General features: G+C 43.1%; 1 protein-coding gene across 2 annotated transcripts in view; it reads right to left on the reverse strand.

Moving 5' to 3' along the window:
* Positions 1–3,288: 3,288 nt before the first annotated feature.
* Positions 3,289–14,272, reverse strand: part of MTHFD1 (methylenetetrahydrofolate dehydrogenase, cyclohydrolase and formyltetrahydrofolate synthetase 1) — a 60,602-nt gene continuing 49,618 nt past the window's right edge. Inside the window, exons 23-29 of one of the 2 annotated variants that reach the window (XM_025295370.3) lie at positions 12,578–12,678; positions 11,495–11,672; positions 9,117–9,224; positions 8,443–8,595; positions 4,935–5,028; positions 3,648–3,682; positions 3,289–3,534 (exon numbers count right to left, since the gene is read on the reverse strand). In XM_025295370.3, coding sequence (XP_025151155.1) covers positions 4,939–5,028; positions 8,443–8,595; positions 9,117–9,224; positions 11,495–11,672; positions 12,578–12,678 — 630 coding nt within the window. In that variant the 3' untranslated portion in view covers positions 3,289–3,534; positions 3,648–3,682; positions 4,935–4,938. The remainder of the gene's footprint in view (positions 3,535–3,647; positions 3,683–4,934; positions 5,029–8,442; positions 8,596–9,116; positions 9,225–11,494; positions 11,673–12,577; positions 12,679–14,272) is intronic. The other variant, XM_025295369.3, reaches the window with a different exon arrangement.

The raw sequence follows: 14,272 nt of genomic DNA on the forward strand, positions 1-14,272 counted from the left end.
AGAATAGCTGTCTTATTAGGAAGTAATTGGAAATGAAATAAGCAACAGATTAAAACAATAAAGGTCATCTTAATGACATAGATCTTATTCCATCTGCTTTTCTTAAAAAAAAAAATACTGAAAAGTGGTTTGGGGTGAGAGGTGAATTGATTTTGTATTTGAAGGGCAGATTTCTTTAAGGTGTATTACATATAACTCATCTCCAACCTCCAAGACACACATAGTATAGAATCATAAATAAAATACTGTATTGTGGTTTTTCTTTAGAATGTAACTAGAACCCAATGCTAAGTCAGAGTTCCAAAAAATATATCCAGTACCTCATACATGAAAGAAACCTGTCATCCTTGAACTCATTTAAGTGACAATTAGTAAGTAAACCCATATCATTGTCTGCTATTCCATTAGTAGCTTTTTATTATATAATGAGAAACAGGCTCTAAATATATCTTCAATCTGATGAGATATCCAGTACCTCATACATCTGATGAGATATCCAGTACCTCAAACAATCTGATGAGATATCCAGTACCTTATACAGCTGATGAGATATCCAGTACCTCATACATGAAAGAAACCTGTCATCCTTGAACTCATTTAAGTGACAGTAAGTAAACCCATATCATTGTCTGCTATTCCATTTGTAGCTTTTTATTATATAATGAGAAACAGGCTCTAAATATATCTTCAATCTGATGAGAAATTACCCTACCTACAGCTTATCTTGTTAATATCACCAGATACAATGTGCCAATAAAATCGCTTATTTATCTGATCTCTACAGATGATACCATTTCTCCCATTCTAGTCCCTATCCACCCACAGCCTGGGTCTGCAGTTACCAAAAATGGTTCATAACTCCCTGGTAATAATTCTTACATGTTATGAGACCTCCTGGGAATAAGCCCTCCACTTCCCTTCCCCGGTACACCATTAAATGAATATGGCTGCAGCTCTCTGCTGGTTTGATCTGTTTTCGGGCACCACCAGGGTTGCCCCAGCCAACGTAAACTCGACACTAATTCTGCTGCAATCTGCTTTACTTGACAGCACATAAACATTTTCTTCCTTGAATTGAGAATGTATATACATCTTCATTGCACGGCAAGCCTCTGAGGTGCAGATCTGAGGAGATGCAATCTGTTTATCAGTAACATTACGAATATAGGGAGGGAAACCATTAACCACTCAGGGTCAGAGCAGGGACAGGGAGGTCAGTGATCTTGAAGGATGCCTAGGCCCAAAGGAAAGACACTAGTCCTTCTCTGGCTACACACACTATTCCAAGGCCACTAATGCTTGGCAGTCGGTCTTTTTTTTTTTTTTTTTTGGCAGTAAGTCTTGAGTTCAGGTCTTCAGATAGCCTGCAGTTATTTTTTGTTCTTTATGCCTTCTCTTGACCTTCAAATACTGGGTAAAAAACTATTTATTGTATTGAAAGTGAGTTGCTCAGTCGTGTCCGACTCTTTGTGACCCCAAGGACTATACAGTCATTCTCCAGGCCAGAATACTGGAGTGGGTGGCCATTCCCTTCTCCAGAGGATCTTCCCAACCCAGGGATCGAACCCAGTTCTCCCACATTGCAGCTGAGCCACCAGGGAAGCCCATTTATGTATTAGGGCTTTGTTTATAATCTTTGTCTTCCCACCAGTTGTGTTCAGTATTTCTAGAAATATTAAAGATTAAGCCCATATGGCTGGGGCTTCCTTGGAAGTCCAGTGGTTAGGACTCTGTGGGTTCCGCTGCAGGGGCCACGAGTTTGATCCCTGGCCTGGGAACTAAGACCGCACAAGCTGTGCAGCACAGCCAAAACACATATACGACAAACAAAACCCACATGGCTTTTGGTGGTATGAGAAAGCCTAAATTTTTAAAGATGATCTTCAGGTCACCTAGACTAACAATACACTGCTTTACTCTCTTGTTTACAAACTGAATTCCCAGCAGGTCCCATTCCAGATGAGGTTTTATAGGACATTAAAAAAAAAAAACCCACTGGAAATAGTGAACTCTGTGCAGACGGCCCTAGTGATGCTTTCTAACAGGAACTGACATCACTGAGTGTGTATGATGTGCCAGGAAGCGTGCAAGGCGTGATGGAGCTGGGGCTCTGTGCTTTGACCCCCTCTGCCATATGCCTATGCTGTCATTTCTTTAGACTGTGAAACTGACAGTATTATAACATTGATATGAACCAGCTAGGGGATTAAAAATAATAAAACCAAGGACACCAGGAGAAACACTGCTCTGCAATGCTAACCGTGCAGCACCGGCACCAGTGTGGATGTGACATCTTCTGGAAGGGCCCAATGCAGGAAGAGAAAGGGGAAAGAGAAGGAAAAACGGCACGACAGAGATGGACGATAAACAAAGAGAAGGGAAAACTTTTGAGGGGGAAAAAACATCCTGTAGGGAGGGCTAGAGAGCTCAGGCACAGGGTAGAAGCTAAACAATCATTCGCAGAGCCAAAAGAGCCATCCTACGGTTAATACTGTATAACCATCCTTCCTGAGGACTTTGAAAAATAAATGATGCTGGGGACTTCCCTGGTGGTCCAGTGCCTAGGACTCTGAGCTCCCAATGCAGGGGGCCCAGGTTTGATCCCTGGTCGGGGAACCAGATCCCACATGCTGCGTCTAAGACCTGGCAAAGCCAAATAAATAAATAAATAATATGTATATTAAAAAAAAAAGAATGGTGCTGAAGCTGTGATAGCAATGGGAATTGTAAGGACGTTCAGGATAAAAACCTATATAAGCAATACTTTCTCAGAGTTTAAAAAAAAAAAAAAAAAAAAAAGGCAGTATTTTGGGCTTCCCTGGTGGTCCAGTGGTTAAGACTCCAAGCTTCCAGAGCAGACGGCATGGGTTCAATCTCTGGTTGGGGAAGTTTCACATGCACACAGTGTAGCAAAGAAAAAAAAAAAAAGTAGTCCCCAAAAAACCAGACTGACTTACTGACCAAGGCAATGAGGCCAAGAAAGCATTAAAAAAAAAAAAAACTCTCTCTCTATATATACATATATATATATATATGTACATGACAAAAAGGCATGTTCTCCAAATTCCATTTCTCTCTCAGCCCTCTAAGGAGGTCTCCTTATTACGTGTCCTCCCAGAAACACACAAGCACGCACGTATCGTTCCCCCTTTAAACACAACGTATCCTAAGGTACACACTAGGACTTGCTTCTTCTGTTGTGGCAGAGATCTCCCAGATCACAGGGGAAAGCAGAGCTAAGGCAACACAGACTGTTAAATGCTACAATTTCTATTTGAACACGGAGACTGAAAAATTATTTACTTTTATTCCATGGATTCAGTAAGGTAATTAGATGTGTACATGATTCAGGTTAATTTATACACAATGATGCAAATTAAAACTGAAGAAAGGCTTCTAGGGAAACTCCCACTACTCATTTCAGAAGACCTTTGGGACAGGGGCTGACTTCTCTTGATTTCCCCACACTTCCTGACAGGAAGCCTGAATAAACACCAGCCAAACTTTCAAAACAGCTTCTTGAAGACGGACAATCTAGAAAGACAGAGAGACAAGAAACACAGTTTTCTCTAAGCACTGAAGTATCTCCTCTTCCTGTCCACGCCACACCATCATCTTCTACCGCTGCTGAAGTTGTTAACATTTACCTCCTTCCTCACCGTCAAGACTTCTGTCCACAGACCTGAAAACAACGTACAGGATTTACACCATGGCTGTGCGAATACTGTCTAAGTCCAGACCAAGGATGTATAAGTCCAGACCAAACATGGGCCATGACAACATTTCCAAGGTCACACATGCCTCCTGAAGAACAGCGCTTCCCCAGCACCAAGCACAGGTGTCTGTGCTTCTGTGACAACCATCCCTGCAGTTGCCTAGGTGATAGCCATGGTTGGCTTCCACCTGGACCCTGACTTTCTTAGACAATGTGAGAGCCTTTCTTTTGCATAATTACCCTTTTGACACCCTTGTCTTAGCTGTCTCCAGTCTTTCCTCCCCACTTCTATTGCATGTGGGACTTGTAACTCTGGGTCACTTGCAGTTCTCAGGACTCCCCTTCATTAAGTCCAGATTAAGATTTGATCTTCTGAAAACCATGTCTTCCTTTGTCCTGGTTTGGTCCTCCTTTTGCTGGAGTAAACTGCTAAATCCCTTCCGAGGAAGAGACGTGGGAGCAGCAAGCCTGAGAACACCTGGACAGTTTTAGTGGAGTGTAAATACAGGTGGAAAGTCACCTTTCCTCGTGAGTGTGGAGGGCTTTCCTCGTGAGTGTGGAGGGCTTTCCTCCACTGTCTAAAAGCCTCTTACTACTAGGAAGACAAGCGTTCAGTCTAATTCTCACTTCTTTCACAGGCCAGCCATTTTTTCTTCTCTGGAGAAGGGTTTTTAGGATTTTTCATCTTTAATGTTTTTGAGATTTCACCTGGTATGTCCAGGAGTGGCTCACTCATTGTGAGGAGTACTTTGAGGCCCTTCATTTAAGACCCCAAGAATTCCTGGACTGCTCCCGCTTCCTTCTCTCATCTACTTTCTAGGACATTTACTCACTCCTGCCTGCCGTCCATTCAGAGTATACAGACCTTTAGCTGCTCCTGCCCTCCAATGTGCCATCAGCTCCAAGCCCAGAGTCTCCTGGGGCTCCACAGAGGTCTAACCTTCACTGGGGTCCCTCCACAATTCATCAGATGGTGCCTCTCCCCTTGATGCTGCCAATTTGTGATGAACCCTGCTCTTCTTCCCAAAATGTAAGGAAATATAAATATTTCACTTACTGGGTACTACCAATGCTCACTACTACCGCCTCTCCTCTCACTGATGTCTGGAAAGGAATCTTAACTTATGAAATCTGCGTTTTCATAGCTTTAGATGGAATCCGATAATTCATAAATATGCCTCATAAGGAAAAAGCAAAACTCCTGCCAGTAATGACTTACCTGTTTAGAACAGCCCATTCACCTGCTCGGTTTCAGGGTCCAAATCAATATCATAGAAACAGGGCCGAGTAGGGAGTCCAGGCATGGTGCTCATCTAGGAGATGTGAAATAGCATTAAAAACAAACTAAACCGGGTCTTTTCCTTCATGCTCCTTTCAGTTAGAAAGCCCAAGACACAATATTATTTTACAGTTGTCCATAAAGTGGCACTCTTCGTGTTACAAATTAAAAACCAAGTCACTGATTCTGTTATGATCTCAAGAGAAAACCCTTGAGTCCTCCAGCAAACCAGTCACCAGTCTTCCCTCTGGGCTCCCACACAGACAGCTGCAACAGGAGGCTGAGGGGGAGTTTGCACCTTTGTCCCACAATGGCAAGTGCTGGGAGGCTAAGCCAGTTATTCACCCCCTTGGTTCTCACACTGAAACACCAAAAGGAGGTGCAGGCTTGTCTGCTATTTAATTTTGTTTTAAAGAGTCTTGAGATGATACTGGTATTATATATTTGCTTCAGTAACAAAAGATTAGCAATCAGTATCTTTAAACTTGGGCCAAGACGTTGCTGGACACAATCTAGATGGTTTTACAATCACTGTTACTACTAGTCCAATCTGGCTTTCTAAAACTGAACTTGCAATGCTTATGGATTTTATTTATACTTGTTTCTTCTGAAGACTTGGCTTTGACAAATACCTACTTGGATATAAATTTGTAAAGTCTTGTCAGTGAAAACTCAGCATATTTTAACCTGTAACAACATCCTTTATAAAGAATACACACATACAAGTTTCAAATCAGATCCAGACAGGAGGCGAGACTAAATGGAACTTCTACAACTTTACTATAAAAGTGTCATAGAAAAGGATGAGTCACCTTCCATAACACAAAATACATATACTTTAGAAAACCTGATTCTGACATGTGAGTGTCAGTCAACACTCCTGAGAACACACTATATGGAGCTCATGTTGGTCTCTAGTCTCAAATTCTGTAAGACAAGCAAGTGCTGAGTGTGGGGACGAGGAAGAAAAAGGGAGCCTGAAGATGACATTATAAAGATGAAGGACAGGTGCCCACTGATGTAGACACGCATGTGCAAGTTGGCAGAAAATTCTGAAGATGTTCCCCCAAATAGTAATTAGCAGGATTTTCAGTACTTTTATTCTTTTCCAAGTAGGACTTTTTCCCCTTAGACACTGGTCATATTGATAATCAGAAAACAGTTTTAAATAAGATTATATATACACATATAGGAACTTAGATTAAAAAAAAAAAAAAACACCTCTAAAAAGAAACCACCACCCCGTGAATTAGTACATAAAACGCTCAAATCCTCTAAGCCTCATTCAGGCCCCAACAGCAATTAGGAAGCAGGAAGAACAGTAATCATCAAGCCATCTAGATTTTGTGTGGAAATGTGTTGGTCCACGCGGGCTTCTAATGTGAGTTTGTCTAGATGAGACTGCCGTGGAGCTGGGCAGGCTGTGCTCCTCTCCGAACTGCAGGCCTGAAACTTTCAGTTTCGCTTTTGCCTCCACAGCCACCCTTCTGCACGCACACATCAGAAGAGACAACACTGTTCTGCTTCTTCAGCTGCCAGCTGCTGAGTTTCTCCAGAATCAGTGTACATTCTACAATATCCAAGGTGCTGGATAAATGGTTTAGAGTTCTTATAAAAGGGGATTTTGACAAACCCTGAGCATTGATGAATGCTGTCACCAGAGTGAGGCCTCTGGCCTCTGGAGGGGCTGAGGGACACTGGCTTGCAGGCCCGTCTGACCACCACTGTGACGTGGTGACGCTGCCCCAGAGCGCTGCGAGGAACAGGGCTCACACCTCTTGTTGTTGTTTGGTCACTCAGTCGTGTCCGACTTTGTGACCCCTTGGACTAGCCTGACAGGCTCCTTTGCCCATGGAATTTCCCAGGCAAGAATACTGGAGTGGGTTGCCATTTCCTTCTCCAGGGGATCTTCCCAATCCAGGGATCCAACCAGTGTCTCCTGCTTGGCAGGCAGATTCTTTACCACTGAGACACCTGAACTTTCCTGAGGCCCAAACCAGCAGAGCTGAAAATGAATTTGGCTTTAACCTTCTGTACTTCCGACTGTAATATTGCCTCCTACTGCCTTCTTACTAAACTGAAAGAAGCTCCAAAAGGAGATGTATTGATTTCTTTACTTGTGTACTGGCTTAGTTCACTATTTCAATCCTGTTATTTCAGGTAAGAAAAAGCTGCAGATATACTGGTTGGCCAAAAAGTTCATTTGGGTTTTTCTGTACATCTCAAACAAATTTTCTGGCCAACCAAATAGGCTACTGGGCAGATCTGTGGGGGAGACCTGGGCACAGGATCAATGCAGACTTTGGGACAGAGTCCAAACTAACTAACAAAGTCAGTCCAAATCATGCCCATAACCTTTCCTCTACTTCCCAATTAGCAATTTTCCTCCTAAAACATGTATGAAACCTGTAAGACAAGGAAGGATTTGAAAATTAATTCATCTCAAAGTGTAAATAATCAGTCATAAAAAGGAATGCATTTGAGTCAGTTCTAATGAGGTGGATGAACCTAGAACCTATTATACAGAGTGAAGTGAGTCAGAAAGAGAAAGATAAATATTGTTTCTAATGCACATATACAGAATCTATAAAAATGGTTCTGAAGAATTTATTTACAGGGCAGCAGTGGAGAAACAGACATAGAGAACAGACTTAAGGACATGGGGAGAGAGGAGGATAGGGTTAGATGTAAGCAAAGAGCAACATGGAAACTTACATTACCATATGTAAAATAGACAGCCAATGGGAATTTGCTATATGGCTCAGGAAACTCAAACAGGGGCTCTGTATCAACCTAGAGGGGTGGGATGGGGAGGGAGATGGGAGGAAGGTTCAAAAGGGAGGGGGTATATGTATACCTATGGCTGATTCATGTTGAGATTTCACAGAAAACAAAATTCTATAAAGCAATTATCCTTCAATAAAAAAAATTAATTAAAAAAAGAAGAAAAAAGCATAAATAAGCCACCTTATCTTTCTTATTTATAGGCTTCATTTACACTTTAAGGGGCAAATTCTTTACTCAAGAATGGTTAATTCCCTGAATTTCAGGCATAAGCTCCAGGCCTATTGATAAGACCCAAGAGGTGCAGAGCCTCAAACAGGCTATTGGGAGGACTAAGTTAGTCTGTAAAAGGTGCCCAATAAAAGTCAGCTGTGATTATATACAACAGTACTATACATAGCCTATGAATTAGGCCCATCCGGGATTCAGACAAGGTCACACTGCCACTGGGAAACAATTATTATTCAGTACAAGCAGTCATGGCATCATCCTTGAACTGAGACCAAGATGGTCCACGGCTAGACAATTTATCGTAATGGGTCCGACTCCCGCTTTCTCCTTAGCAATGAACTCTGCTAATTAGGCATTTGTGTAATGTTTGCAGTAATCGATTTAAGAAGCACTGATGAACAAGCGGTCCTCTCTGCTTGCAGCACTCACTCACCGTTCCCACCAGAGGGTACAGAAAGCCGGCCCCAACGCTGGCACGGATGTCACGAATGGGTAGGACGAAGCCAGTGGGCACGCCTTTTAGCTCTGGGTTGTGAGACAAGGACAAGTGGGTCTTGGCCATGCAGATGGGCAGATTCCCAAAGCCCTGGGCAAAGATGGGAACAGAAGTGGGAGAAGTGAAAGGCTGGCAATGCAACGAAGAACATCTGGGCACTGTGCTTCTGCAATTTACCTGAAACACCCAACTCCCTTTATGTCCATGTCTACGTCACCGCTCTCCTCCAGCTTAGTCATTATAAATTAAAAAAAAAAATCCTTGTTGGGCAAAGGAGTGGAGCCGCACAACTATATCCCACAAATAAACATTTCACTTTCATTTATATAACCGATTAAAATGATAGTCTGGAGCAGAAGTGAAGATACGACTCAAGGCAGGCTCTCAGTGCTTTAGTAAGACATTTCATGTTTCCTCATGACTTTTCTACACTCACTTACCACCTCAGGGAAGATAAAGAACTTGGGACTGGACCACCTAATCCATGCTCAGTATTTAAGAGGGGAGACGGCTGCCGCCCAGAGGACAGCGGTGCCTGGCGGGGCTGGGAGAACGCAGGCATTCTGCCTCCAAGACTTGATATTTAAAAAGAGCTGAAAGAACACACCTACCTGCTTTGTGTAGACCTCCGCTTTGTGCTGGGCTTCAGGGAGCAATTCGATGTTGTCAGCGCCATAGATCTTCTGTGCAATAATTCTGATTTTGTCCTCAACTGGGAGCTAACAAGAGAGAGAGGGGAGGACATGAACCTTTACTTACAGCGGTATTCCGGGTCAGAGTCCCCGAAACGGCCACAGGTGTTTATACATATACAAGGATGGGCAAGTAGTTCAAAGTTTACTGGATTAGAAACGTTTTTTACTACAAGGTCCCAGATCTTATAAGCCGAAACTGTCCCACAGGTGCCAGGTTACTGTATGCGTGTGTGCATGTGTAAGATTTTACTAGGTACCTCATAAACAATACTGCTCAAGGTAACTATTTCTTCGTAAATAAAAATAATGTTCTAATACTGACGATCAGTCTCCCATCAAAGCACACTTGGGATACTGTTTATGAAATAAGACAACTGATACCCATTCACAGAACCCCCGGTGTGTACAGATGCTCCCTTTAACACAAATGACTGTCAACTGCTGTTACTTTGGAAATAGTTATAAAAACAAAATCATCCACATATGTAAACAACAATCTAATGACTTATACGATCAACATACAACAAGGATGGTGGGAAAGGATATGTTTTTCATGGCACTTGTGTAGCGGATAGAGGCCAGTGGTCCAACCAGTGACCTCCAGGTCTAATGAGGAAGCCCAGAGCTGCTTCCTCCAGGGCAAAAACCTTCAGAAGTGGCGTCTGGCCTCTGAAATACTCTTGCAGCCCAGCTCAAGTCACTAAAATTCAAGAGCAAACAGCACAAGGAGAAACTGCCCAAAGGAAATGGCAAAGACAGCTACTCTCACAGGTAACCTGGGTGAGCAAATCACGTAAATTAGGCAGTATGTGACTCCATGCCCCCTAGCAACTAAGGCTAACATTGGGCGAGTTTTGCTTTCTGAAAAGAATAATTACGAAAAGAATTACCTACGAAAACAAGTATTTCCTTTTGAACTAAACTGTGATCATTTATGAGGGGGCTTTGTATAATGGACATGTATAAAGTGAAGCTATTCAATTGCGGCTTTATAAAGATTCAATAGAGATTACTTTCATATGCCTCTTATAACTGGAGCTCTATAAATGCCAAGGCACATTCAGAACTTCTGAAGCAAAAGTACTTTCGTTGAGGAGTGATTTAAGACCAACAGATGCTGAATACGACAAAATGCGACAGCTTCCCGTCTGTCAGATACAAGTTCCAAGTAGAAACAGGTTATGAAGTCCTCATTATCCCACTTCTTCCAGGCCTCCTTCTCACCTCCAAGGATTGGGGTTCCTCACTCAGGCACTGTGGATGCGGGCTTAGAGAAGGTGTCTATAAATGCTCTGTATTTGTGTGCAAATTTCTGTGTATGGCACTTCCCCCAAAGACGGATGGTTGAACAGGTTTTCAAACCAGTCTATAAAACTAAAGCTCAACAGGAAAATGTCCATGTCAATAGAACGTTAATTAACTGTAATTAAGATATAAGCAGATTAGGTCTGCGAGGGACAAAGAAAACAAGAGACTGTTAAAATTCATGAGTAATAGGGTTTGCTTCCTTCTACCTTTTTATGGCTATTTTTGAAAGTCTATGGCCTAGATAACACAAGCAGAACCAGCTGCAGTGTCCATGCCATGCTCCTAATGAAGCTGGCAGTTGTTGCTGTGGGCAGACTGCTTAATGTCCAATCGCCTTCTGAAGTATATGGACAGAGAACTGACAGCAAAGTACAACCCTATAATAAGAACAACCACTTTGTGAACTACCTTTATTGTACCCCAGAATAAGCAGTGCTTCTGCCTACGCCAGACGTATCATAATTTACTCAGCGACAGAAAGGACGCTGAAGCCTGCCAAGGTGCTCTGGTTTCGCGCCTGAGTGCTTCTCTGAACCCCAGGCACCCCGTACCAGGAAAGGTGTGCAGAACCACACTGCTTTCCCCTATGCTGGGAAGCAGTCAGACGACACTTCTCAGCTTGATGTAGCCCAATGCCAGTTTGCAGTAACATGGCTGGTGCCCTGCTTTAAAGGCTGTGGTTCTCTATGTAAGCCTTTCTCCTGCCAGAAAAGAGGCTGTACTGTGAGCCTTTTCCAAAGTTAGGACGTGAGCCAACCTCCTGGGGTATTCTTGTCTGGATGCCCTCCTCGGTCAGAAAGCAGCAATGCACGTTGTTAAGAAAGCTGTCTGGAGTTGGGCGTCCAGGCTGTGGTCATGTAACTCACCTCCATGAGACGCAAATCCACAGGTTGAAACTGCTAAACATGGCTCTAAACAGAAGCCTAAACAGAAACTTCGTTGTGCTTTTTTTGGCTTATTGTTTTTGCATACAGCAGTTAACCCACCTTGAGGTCATAGAGAAGCTGGAAGCTGCTGGGGGCCGCAGCTGCCCTCTGGACGGCCTCAGCCAGCGCCAGGGCGCCCCTGCCCCCTTCTGCCCAGTGACTGCACTTCACGGCGTCAAAAGCACCATGTTCTTTGGCGAGGCGGCTGACGAGGTCCAGCTCGGCCTCCGTATCTGTCCTATAAAGGCAGAACTTCATGTTAAAGCACTGAGGATGGGGGAGAGGACAGAATTTGTCACGTTTTTGCCATAAAAATCCATGTGCATTACCCACTGATAAAGAGACATGAACAGTAACACTGCTTGGGTTTGAACCCTGACGCCACAATTTACCAGCTGGATGACTTGCAATGTCTTGGTGTCCATGTGGGTAGAATGGGCATAATCACTGCATTTCATGGGATGTCATGAGGCTTAGATGGCAAACACACGCAAGGTACTTAGAACATTCCAGGCACATCATAAGGAATCAATAAATACTAGCTTCTCAAAATTTTTGTTTCCTATTTTGCTGTGGCTAGACCATCAGAACAAGATCAAAACCAGCATGAGAATAACTAAACAACCCATGCAAGTTCTCTTACAGGAACATTTCCAGGTCACTATGCTTAACAAACTGTCAAGACACTCTCCCACCAGACCTGGAAAAATAATGGAACTGTAGGCCCATGACCTTATCTTAGCACAAAAGGCCTTTAGAGACCAGAAAGAACATTTAAGTTCTGGCCTGTGTGTTACCCACTTCACCTGGTGAGGATGGGCACCCACAGGAGCCAAATCTGACTCCGCATGCTCAGCAGGGAGGGTGACAAGTCGCCTGGGACATATGCAGTTCCTGTCATATGGCAGGCTCTCATCAACAGCTCCCAAAGCAGACGCTTGATAACTGACAGCAGCAACTGAAGAAAAGAACAAAGCCAAGAGCTGGGCTGCACATCCGCTCCAGGAGACGTCTGCTGGCCATTTCCCACAGTCTACGTCAATTCTTTGTTTTATTAATTAATTTTTTAATTGAAGGATAATTGCTTTACAGAATTTTGTTGTGTTCTGTCAAATCCTGCCTCAACTCACACCCCATACTTACTTGAAGGCGTTCACGGCCACTACCACTGGCACGCCAAACATCCTGGCATTTTCAATCTGCTTCTTCAAGTTACTGAAGCCTTTTCCAACCAGCTCCAGGTCCTGCAGAAACAACAGAGGAAGGTCTGGAAGATTAGAGACCAGAAGTTAAAACAGCTGCAGGTTCTTCTTAAAAGAGAAACTGTCTCCTTGAGCCAGCAGCCACTTGCTGTCAGGACAAGCCGACAGAGCGCAGGGGCGGTGATGTGTTCCCCAGGCCGCTCCAAGTGACCTGCAACCCTGGCGCAAGCTGTGCTCGTGGCCTGGCTGCCCTGAAAGCTGAGATCTGCCTGCGCATCTGCCTCACCACGCCATATCTCGAGCTTATTTGCTGTTTGAAGGGACTCAGATGCCCTTAAATTATATTTACAACCCGTTTTATAACAGACTGTATGTACTTCTATGGCGCAATGGTACAAACTGACTGTTCAGGATGGCACAGACGCTGCCATCAGAAGGCAGGGCCTAGCATACGGTGCACAAAAAAGTCAAAGTGTCAGTCACTCAGTTGTGTCCAACTTTTTGCAACCCCATGGACTACAGCGCCCCCCAGGCTCCTCTGTCTAAGGGATTTCTTAGGCAAGAATACTGGAGTGGGTTGCCGTTTTCTCCTCCAGGGGATCTTCCCAACCCATGGATCGAACCTGGGTCTCCCATACTGCAGGCAGATTCTGTACCGTCTGAGCCGCCAGGGAAGCCCTGTGCATGGCATTTGTCAGAAAATGTGGAGTCATCAGGAATGCTTCAAAAGGTTTAAATGAACTCAACCATAATAAACCTTGTATCAGAAATAAGATAAATATCATCTTTAAGAACCAAATACTATGAAATTGAAAGGAAAGTAATTAAGGAAACATTTTAAAATATGCTTCCTGGAGTACTGCCTGCAGCATGAGAAGACTGCAAACAACACACACCTCCTCCAACAGGGGACTGAGTCAGTGAATTATGATATACACACTCAATAAATATGTATCATGTACATGTCATGAAAAGTGAGATAATCTGTATTAGCACAGAACCTCTCAAAGATGTACTAAAACTGTGAAACTATGAATAGCTTAATTAATGCTATTTTGGACAAATACAAAAATACATGTGCATATGCAGGAAATTTTAAATGTTGAGAGATATATACACTAAACAGGGGACTCATATCATATATATTATAATCTTAAATTTTTTTTTACAAAGTGTATGTTATTATATAAGCTTAAAATACATTAAGTATTTTAACAATGAAAGTATCATGGTCTCATATACAAATATGTACCCAAGACCATGGGTAAAACCCAGCAGTAATAGTGCTTGGTTTATGGACTCCATAAAACCATGGGAGAAAGGGTAAGATACAAGCACAAAACAACTATCATTATAAACATGATTTATGGTTTTTTTCCCTTTAATCACTGAAAACTGAGATTAGAATTTAGTTGACATTCTAAAGAGCACAGCTAATTCTTTACCTCTAGTCACATGAAAACCAATTAATATGTAAGACTGATTGAGAACAGTTTTAAATAAGGCGTATTTCTTAAATGAAGACACCAGCTGGGCCAGTGAGGGGCAGTCACTCTAATTAGACACAGGAAAGGCTGCGGGGTGGCAGGAGGGCCAGAACTGTGAATTCCCCTCCTACGCGTGAATCACACAAATG

The sequence above is a fragment of the Bubalus bubalis genome, chromosome 11 (genome assembly GCF_019923935.1).
Source record: "Bubalus bubalis isolate 160015118507 breed Murrah chromosome 11, NDDB_SH_1, whole genome shotgun sequence".
Taxonomy (NCBI): Eukaryota; Metazoa; Chordata; class Mammalia; order Artiodactyla; family Bovidae; genus Bubalus; species Bubalus bubalis.